This window comes from Hippocampus comes, unplaced genomic scaffold (genome assembly GCF_001891065.2).
Source record: "Hippocampus comes isolate QL1 unplaced genomic scaffold, H_comes_QL1_v1.1 scaffold68, whole genome shotgun sequence".
Taxonomy (NCBI): Eukaryota; Metazoa; Chordata; class Actinopteri; order Syngnathiformes; family Syngnathidae; genus Hippocampus; species Hippocampus comes.
Window position 1 is genome coordinate 3,773,232 of NW_017805625.1, and position 9,781 is coordinate 3,783,012.

At 41.3% G+C, this 9,781-nt stretch overlaps 1 protein-coding gene across 4 annotated transcripts in view; it reads right to left on the reverse strand.

Annotated features, from left to right (window-relative positions):
* Nucleotides 1-4,637: 4,637 nt before the first annotated feature.
* Nucleotides 4,638-9,781, reverse strand: part of LOC109522261 (aminoacylase-1A) — a 10,369-nt gene continuing 5,225 nt past the window's right edge. For all 4 annotated transcript variants that reach the window (XM_019880651.1, XM_019880653.1, XM_019880652.1 and 1 more), the window contains 12 exons: nucleotides 9,482-9,586; nucleotides 9,050-9,144; nucleotides 8,838-8,914; nucleotides 7,946-8,035; nucleotides 7,033-7,089; nucleotides 6,864-6,937; nucleotides 6,742-6,791; nucleotides 6,335-6,479; nucleotides 6,184-6,252; nucleotides 6,029-6,108; nucleotides 5,212-5,272; nucleotides 4,638-5,114 (listed from right to left, as the gene is read on the reverse strand). In XM_019880651.1, coding sequence (XP_019736210.1) covers nucleotides 4,950-5,114; nucleotides 5,212-5,272; nucleotides 6,029-6,108; nucleotides 6,184-6,252; nucleotides 6,335-6,479; nucleotides 6,742-6,791; nucleotides 6,864-6,937; nucleotides 7,033-7,089; nucleotides 7,946-8,035; nucleotides 8,838-8,914; nucleotides 9,050-9,144; nucleotides 9,482-9,586 — 1,068 coding nt within the window. In that variant the 3' untranslated portion in view covers nucleotides 4,638-4,949. The remainder of the gene's footprint in view (nucleotides 5,115-5,211; nucleotides 5,273-6,028; nucleotides 6,109-6,183; nucleotides 6,253-6,334; nucleotides 6,480-6,741; nucleotides 6,792-6,863; nucleotides 6,938-7,032; nucleotides 7,090-7,945; nucleotides 8,036-8,837; nucleotides 8,915-9,049; nucleotides 9,145-9,481; nucleotides 9,587-9,781) is intronic.

Consider the following 9,781-nt stretch of genomic DNA (forward strand, 5'->3'; position numbering starts at 1 on the left):
CCCCCACACACACACACACACACACACACACACACACACACACACACACACACACACACACACACACACAAGCCGGCGCGTCCACGACACTCTCTCTCCACACCGGACGGAAGAGAGCGCGTTCACTAGGCAACAGCGAAGCATCAAGTTGAGGCTTTATTTATAACTACAGGGCCACGTGGGGTTTGCATAAATTGAGCATGTTTTACCATAAATGAGCTGCAAGGAGCATCTAGGTGCCACAAGTCAGTGAACGCAACAGAAGTGAACACTGTAGCCGCAGGGGAATCTGAAACAATCGATTGCTAAGAGATGTGTAAAAAAGAAAAACCTTCACAGAATATAACAAAGCTCATTTGTGATGAACACTATCAGATAGAGAAAACGTGAACAAGATGTTTACTGATGTGGTCAATGCATACTGAGAGGGATTTCCAGTTCTGGGCGGTCACGGGCCAGCAAGGCCTTCTTGCTCCTCGTGAGGCCACATGGGCAGATGCTAGGGACGTTCACTTCACTTTTGTAAGTGTCGGTATTATCACCGACAGAAGGGGGCGTCATTGAAGAATATTGCCGAGGACGCACCATTGGCTCCGGAATTGTCCATGACTAAAATAGTCATAGCCTTAATTCATTTAAATGTTGTTATTGTATCCTCTTTAATATTTTTTTTTGTAACATGGTTTTGTTTTCTCTTCTTGACTTCTAAATGTTGTTAACTGTTGTCGAAAAATAATTTGTGTTTATTTGGCTTTTTTTTTTTGCAATATCGTACCTTTCTTTCTGACTTCCTGTTACGCGGGAGTCTTAGTTTGAAGGAATACGGAAAAGGAGTACGGCTGATTAGACGGTGACTTGAGAGCAAAACGAGACGATTCTGAAGATGAAAAACGGCTTCACAGACATTACCATCTTTGTGCAATAGTCAAAAATACAATAGCGCTTTGCATATTGATGCAGCTGTATGTTGTGAAGCACTCAAATGACTTTACTAATTAACGGCTTTCTGTTTCCCTTTGAACAGTAAAAACACAGCGACTGGGGCAGATAAGCAAACACTAACAGCCAAATCGGTGCAAATGTGCCAGCCACACATTACAGCACCAACAAAGGGCACACTCCCACAAGAATCATCTTCGGCTTCAGCTACGTCAAGCTTCTTGGATCATAAAATATGTGCAGGCTGCGAGGGTATAATCGCAAGGTTCATGCGCTCACAGCAAAAAAAAAAAAAAATCACTTTTAGTAAACAGGGGGAAAAAGTGTTAAAACAGCTGACAAACACATCTCTTTGTGAAATTTGTATTTAGCTACCTGGAGTTAAATGTTCTTTAAATATTTAGCATCACAGTTTGATTACACTGGACTATATATTTGAATTATTACTAATGTTGAGTATTTTAAGTAGTGTTGAAATAGTACATAATCATACTGAGGGCCTATTAAACTATCATTGTTCAATTACATATAAATATATACGTGTGTTCAATAATTCATAGCAGCTTTGTCACGCTTATTGACCGCCAAAGGGCAAAAAAAAAAAACCCTAATACAGAAAAACGTCCGTCTTCACATTGCTGGTATTCATGAATTTTCGATCACAAGAAGTCGCTACAGTGTTCATGAATATAGATTTGATGGCAGCAATCGCTGGCCTGACAGCAATTCGCATGCCTGATTCCCGTATGAGTGAAATATTATGGTGCAGAGGCTGCGATCTCTCTAACCATGCAGAATCAGCACAACCGGAGCGTGGAAATGAGCCTGCAGGACCTCGCTATGTTGTAACACTTTAAAGTATTGGCCAGACATTTTACATTTTCTTCTTTTGTATGAGCAAGAGAAATGATGGAAAATAAATGATCAAATGCAAAACGCTACCAGAAGAGAACATTTACATGGGGCTTACACACTTTCGAGCTAAAGGAGGGAACAGGAATAATATAAATACAGTTACATTTTCTGCACCAATCTCTTAATAGTACAAAAGAAATACCCCCCACCCGCCTCCCCCTGTCCCCTTAGCATCTGTGATCTAGCGCTGTTGTTAGTGATGCATGCACAGTAGCACAGTTCCCCTTCTGGCTAATCTAAACTGCTGGCAGCCTTTATTATAAATGATGTTCAATACCTGTATGCAATTTCACTGTGAAAGAATCCAAACAGCTATCTTCATTTTTTTTTTTGTACTGCGGATTAGAGATTCATTCTGCACAGTTAAATGCAGTGAGCGGATGATATTTCAAAGAGAATGTTAAGACCGTTGCTGGTGTCGTCGCACAGCAGGCCATCGCAGTGGAAAGAAATGCCACTCAGTTGGATGACTTACAGTGTGCGCGTCGCTTCAGATACGCAAGACACGGTATAAATTTAAGTAAGCATGCCTTATAGTATCTTTTTCGAATGCTTTTATTATAATATTTGCTTTTTTTTTCATCCTGCGAGTTTAGGTGAAAAAATATCTTAAGTCACAAAAAAATGAAGGGGAAATTCAACAACAAAAATCAAGAAATGTTCATTACTTTTGTACCACTCCTTTGCTCGCTTCCAACTTTTACTGTACATTCATTTTTGTATGAAAACGTACTCAATTTCCACCGGTACGAACCTCAGTGTTGACCTGATGTGACCCCTGAGCTTTACCTGATGTGACTGGCGCTGGAGGAGGTCGGTGAATCATCGACTGGAAAAAAAAAAAAAACGGAATTACTGAAATAAGACGAAAGGCAAACAATACAATCATGGTGCCTGCGGCCACCAGTTACTGACCCCCCACCAGCGGCCACAAATAACCTGTGGGCCTGTTCTAAAAATAGCTCACCAGTGTGATTTCCTAGGCATATTTTGCAAGAGATCATTTGAAAATGTGAACACTTGCAGAAATGTTTTGAAATAGGGTTGCATATTGATCTTTATCTGTTTCTTGTGTTCAATCATTGTTGATAATTCCTGTGACAAATCATTGGCATGATCCGCATCTTCACAGAGATGGATAGCATTAATCGCATTTAATAACACCTTATGAGAGGCAACTTGAGCTAATTGGTTTTTTTTTTCAGACACGTGTTTGAAACTGGAAGCCCTTTGCATTCATCTCAGTGCCAGGGAAGTAGCTAACTTTCAAAAAGGTTGGTAAACTCCAATCTACACTCGTGTGTGTATGTCTGTGCGCGCGTTCAATAATCAAGGTGACTATTTCATACATTCATCATAAAGCCGATAACTGAACCAATCTATGCTCGCTTGGGGAGGGCAGATGTGGGTGCAGCTTTAAGTCATGTCCCTGGCGGCTCCTCCATATGCTAATACAGCTGTCATGTCCTGGGGAGAGCCAAGACTAATTACTGACTGCGCAGCCTTCCTGCCAGTTCCCCATGGAGAGGCAAACACCGTTAATTGGACGAGATCTCCAAAGGGAGCTGAACTGTGAATGTGAACAGACACGTCATGTAAACAGCCTTGCAAATAAAAATAAGTGGAGATTTCTCACTTGCTTATTCCATCTCAATTTCACTCTATTGGGTCTCGAACCGAATTTAGAACTGCGTGTTTATTATATTCAGTCTATGTAAAAAAATCACCTTTCAAGCTAAAGCAGCCTCTTGCATCGTAAGGAATAAGTGTATTTTGCGCCCAAAGCTGTGTACTGCCATTTATTTTAAAGCCACTAGGTTGAATATGAATTCGAAGGAATGAATACACATGTGTAAAACAATAAAGGTGTGGTTACAGTTAACTGCACCTTTTAAACACTAGCAAAATCTGTATTTATAAAATGTCTTAAAAACAACAACAAAAAAATTGACATTTCTGAACATGGGCAATGCTAGCCCTGAAGTACTTTTGGTTATCCATGACCTTATTTTTCAGATTAGCTCAAGTTGACATTCACTGCTTCATGACCATCATCAAAATACAGGAAAGAATAAGGCCCAAGCCTTTCACAGCCGACTTGGGGCAGTAGGCGGGGTGCACCCTGAACTGGTTCTCAGTTTATTAAGCACACATAAACAAATAACCATTGACACTCATAGTGACGCCTAAGGACCATTTAGTGATCAAATAATTCACGTGCCACGCATGTTTTTGTGGGAGGAAACCGGAGAAAACTCACGCAGGCATAGGGAGAACATGCAAACTCCACACCGGAGGGCCAGGGCCCGGATTCAAACACACAACCTCTGCACCGTGAGGCGGATATGCTAACCAGTCAACCACACGTTTCATTAAGCATTTATTGAAAAAAATAACAATTTTAAAAGATGCTAAATGCTCATGTAATTTTTCTTATTCATTCAACATATTCACAACAAATGACCAAATTATTTAAGTCAGATGACAAATAAAATGAATATATTTTATTAAACCAATTTTGAAGGGATAATAGTTAAATCAATGGAACTAATTATTTAAGACTCCAGCTAACAGAGGATTGCACAAATAAAAAAAAATTGTGGGCACACATTAAGATGCTTTAAATGATAATGTACTGAACATGACATTTGCTAAATGTCAATAGATTTCTTGCCTGTCCTTGAAGCAGATGGCCGGCTGGAGGTGAACCGTCGATGCTGCAGGCCGTCAGGAAACTCGCTCCAAGTTCATGTCAGTGTGAAAAATAAATTAGGAAAATTTGATCATTATGATCACGTACTGTATATTTATTGAACTGCAGTTTATTAAATGAAATTGTAGGGGTGAAGAGTTCATTCAAAAAGTGCTTTTCATTTATCCGTAGCTATCTTAACGTGATTGTTCAATGATTTTAATTTCAGTCAGACATCCAAATCTCCGTGGCAGATTTGATTTTGATTACACCCGTACATTAACAGTGGAAATGTCTTTTTAAAAGAAAATAAACAGCCTGAGTATTATCAAAATAATCACTGTTGCCAAGGCCTAATTTGTGGCCTTGTCATACTTCTTTGGTAATTATGAAAAACGAGCACTTAAGCCTCATCTGGAGAGGCGGGTACGTTGGCGAGAGCTGGGATGAGCTTGTTGTACACATCGATGCCTTTCAGGAACACGCGTTCGTTCAGATATTCATTGTGGTCGTGCAGTAGGATGGGTGTGTGGTTCATTGGGGAGAAGCCAATGGCAGGAATCCCCACCTAAAGGACAGACAGTACAAGGGGTCGACACAAAGTAACAGACTGCAAAAACTAGTGGGAGGGAACAGTCACAAACGGAGGGAAAATAAAGACTCACGGCTCGGATGAAACGGCTGTCGGTGGCGGCAGGAAATATCTCCTTCTGCAGTGTCATATCCCTGCAGACATTTTCAACACACGATAACACGTATCAAACTTTATAAACCACAATTTGGGGTTTTATGAAGGTGCCTAAGTATATCATTCCACGTTTTGGCCCCATAAAACAGTGGTGTAGCTATTAAATGTCCCTTACGGGATGAATAAACACTCTACAGCACAGGTGTTAAAGTCAAGGCCCGGGGGCCAGATCTGACCCGCCACATCATTTTATGTGGCCCGAGAAAGCAAATCAAGCATGTCAAGTTCCATGATGTTTGCTAAAGTCTGAGCCACAATTTCAAATTGTCATTTTTAATGCACAATAACAGTCCTTATTCTTGACTTCTAATTTTGTTATATGTGGAGGGGATTAAATATTTTTATGGCTTCCCTAAATTCATAACGGCCCTCCAAGTCAAACCGTAACTACAATGTGGCCCGCGACAACAATGAGTTAACCCTGCTCTACAGTATCCATCTATCTATCATATCCATCTTACGAGCGAGCTTCTGATATGTCTGAGCTCAAGTGGAGTTGGGGGAGGGAAAAGGGGCAATTAAGGTAATGGCCTAGCATGCATGGATATTTACCTATGACAAAAGTGAATTGTTACATTTATTGCTTGAATATGATAAATTCCATTAAATTACTCGCACTTGCTAGTTCATTCCCATAAATTCATAATGCCCTGAACATGAGTGATTTCAGTGTGATAACACGGTGTACAAAAATGAGTCTGGACGGGATGTGGTGGGGTGAACATGCAACTCACATTTCTTTGCAGGTTTGACTAAAAGCATTCCACCAGGGATCGCTCTCTTGTGTGGACGTCATGTTCTGGTTCATGTGTTTCTGCACAAAACAGTGGCAGTCAATTCAACTTTCAAGCAGCAGTTAGTAATGAATCCGAGCGGGAAACGTGCCAACCTGAGCAAAGTCATAGGTGACATCATCGCCTGCTTCTTTACACCAACCCTGGATCATCTTTTCAAACTCCTGATGTGACGAGAAGCAAAGTGTGTGTTAAGCTGAATTGAACGAATCACGTACCTCCTCCAGCATATGTAAAAACACTCACCTGGAGATTGACTGTTGGCGGGATCCTCAGGTCAAAGCTGGCGTCCATTTCAGCTGGAATGACATTGTAGGCCACACCCCCTTTCACCATAGTCAGATTCACTGTGGCGACATCACCGAGCGTGAAGCACTGGCTGGTGTTTAGCCTGGAATTGACACATGATGAGGATGACACACTTTAAACCGCACGCAAACTCATTTTCATTTTGGACCATTGAAGTACGGTGTTGTGTGCCACCAGGGGGCAGTACAATACACGCACTCAAGAGATACACTCGAAGAAGAGTTTCACAACTGGCAGCTCAAGCCCAAAACACTCACACGTGCGCTCAAAGTGCCGCACCAGCCCCATCAGGCCTCGTCTCTGAAAGGACATATCTAAAACATGGACACTTCAATACATGTTACCTGTGTTTCTCCTTCTCTCTAAAATCCAGGAAAGAGTTGATGATGCGGCGCTGTAAAAGACAAAGGAGCAGCGTTGTGCGTGTCAGTCTGGACAAACACCAACACAAATCTCAGAAACTCACCAGCTTCTCAGCCGCCGTGTTCTCCACAAACCTGGAGCCATGACCGGGACTGCCTGGACAGCGGATGGTAATCCCTTGGAAAGAAGACAACGCACTGTTTTGATTTAACGTCAACATGAGCAACTTGAAAGGATTAATTTCTCATAGAAAGGTCGAATTTTGTACTCACACCAGACGTTCCTTTCTCCATAAAAGACAGTGAAGGCGTTACCTGGATTGGCCAGACCTACAGAGCAGATAAGGAGTCTAAACTATAAACCAGGAGTGTACCATCTACAGCACCAATACAACTCGACCAAGATTGAAATCCATCTACATCATTTGTGTGCAGCCTCCATACCAACAGAAGGATGTCCATTGCATGTGTATTATTAATGGAAAAACACACACCCGTGATTTAAAAAAAAAGCTTCTCTTTTTTAAACTACCACAGCGATGGATTGTAATCATCAGCCACGTCACATCATATCATTTTTAAATTAGCTGAAAATAAAATCCGAGAAGAAGAGCAATACCGGTGATATAATGCAAAGGAGTTGAAGACTGAGGATAAAAGGGAGGAAGCTTTTTTTTTTTTTTTAAATAATTATTAACTCACATTTAAATTCTTTTGTGACAAAGGATTTCAGATTCAAGGGAGACTAAAATTGCTTATGGAGCTTTCGACAAACAAGTTGCTTTTCTTCTATAATACACACTTCATCATATAGTATTTAATCAAGTATTTTAAAATCACCTTAAATAGAAAATTGGGTCACAGTGAGTTGCGCAATCTAATCACAATTTGCCTAGAAAACTGCATAGCATTGCATTTCACTTTTGCCATCGTTGACGGCACAAAGTATTTAAGAGTGCCAAAACCATTAATCTCCAAATTATAACGGTGACATCTCAATGCGGTCAAAAACTAAATTTGCAACTAGGATCGATCAAAATATGCTTTAAGATCCAGGGTCATACCACACGCCGACATGATAAAATTCAGCACCATCGTGACACATTAACCTGTTTGTTTCAAATAAGTCACTGAGCACTCAAGAGTTTAAGCTTGAGGTTGTTTACTTGATGCGTTATCTATTTACCTTCATCCAGGGCGAAGCCAATGTTTAATTTCTGGAACTCGGGATGCTTGACAAATGTTTCCATGCCTTTCTCACCCCCAACTTCTTCATCTGCAAGACGAAAAGCCATCAGAATAGTCGAGTCGAAATGCATTTCATTTGAAGATAGAATTTATATTTTGTGGTTATTATTACAAATCCAGCACCGGGGGATTTAGTATTCTTCCGATAAATGAATCGCCTTTCAGGGGGCCTCGGCATTGCATAAGATTTTTGTTTTTCTTGACAGAAATGTGTTTTTTTTTGGGCGGTCCCAAACACAACCAGCTAAAAAACTTACTCAGTGGCACCAACTGAAATGTTAGAAAAAAATTCCCAAATTCACAGATCAACACGGATTTCAGTGGATGTGGCTGTCACAGCAGGAGGCCCGTAAAAGTCAACCCTTTTGGTTTGAAGCAGCCATTTTAGCCAAATTCCACAGCTTGTACTTTGATAAAGTCCTACTGGGGAATTCGCCCCAAATGAGCCGCGAGTGAAGGCATGAATCCTATTGCGAGGTGTTTCTTATCCTATGTACAGTTTAAAAATGTCTGATGTGTCGTATGTGTATCCAAACTATCATCAGAGTGTTAAACATGGTTTTGTTTAAAAACAATCAAAACGTAACGATATTTTGATTGTGGCAGAGTTGTTGCCTCACCTTTCGTCTTGGATTTCACTAGTTATTGGAAAAAAAGTAAGGCTCAGTAAACTCTTTAAAATTTGCATTAGTCTGAGTTTAGATTTCAGGTGGAACCACGTGAAGGACAATCGCCTTCCACAAGAGGGGGGAAAGTGTCAATTGAGCAGATGTTCTCAGAGATCTAATGAGAGGTTTAAACTAAATCCGAGGAAAGCCAGAATGACTTACCAGGAACAAACGTTAAGTGCAGAGTACGCAAAAATTTCTGCCCCTCGGCTTTCAGCCGTCTCACAGCCTGAATGTACCTGCACAGAGAAGACAAGTCTGAAGAGGAAATCTGCAGGGTGAATTGTTCTCATAGTTTACAACAACAGAGGAGGAGGAGGAGGATGATTTCCCGTGTAGCGTGTAGAAGAGTTGTCCAGACTTTTTATACCCACTGTATTGTCACACATTTCATATCCTGCGAGCCGCGGCCGTAAATGTTGCCTTCCGCATCTTTGAAAGCACTGAAAGCGTCATGTATCCAATGCTCCTGGAGAGGACAATGACAAATCTGTATTTGGATATGTCGACAAAAAATAATGGGCAAGCGGTGTTGACACCCATGCATCCATTTTCAACAGCGCTTTTCCTCACTGAGGTTGCAGGTGACCTGGAGTCTGTCCCAGCTGACTCGAGGCAAGAGGCCTGTTTGCCAGCGTCTCAAAGGACAAATTCAGACAAACAACCATTTACACTCACATTCACACCGACAGTCGATTTAGACTCCTCAACGAACCAGGCAAACATGAACATTCCACCAGAAAGCCGGAGCCGAGATTCAAATGATGATGCTAAAAACTGAGCAACGGGGGGAGGGGGTGTTGTACCTGAAAAACTGGAACAACGTCGGTGTGCGAATTCAATAAAACAGATTTCAAGTTGGGGTTCGTCCCTTGCCAGGTTAAGATGGTCACGACTTTGCCTGGACAAACCTGCCGAGAGAAACAAGCTAAGTCTCCTTGAAGGAATTTGTGGAAAGCATTTGAAGAAATTACAATGACTGACAATTGGGGCAAATTACAAATCATTTACTGATTCATTAGTTGTGTCTAAATCCGTAGGCTGCGTCTTTCGAGAGACCCTTTGCAGGCTGGGTCCTTCGTAGGCTTCCCCCTCATGTAGCCTCC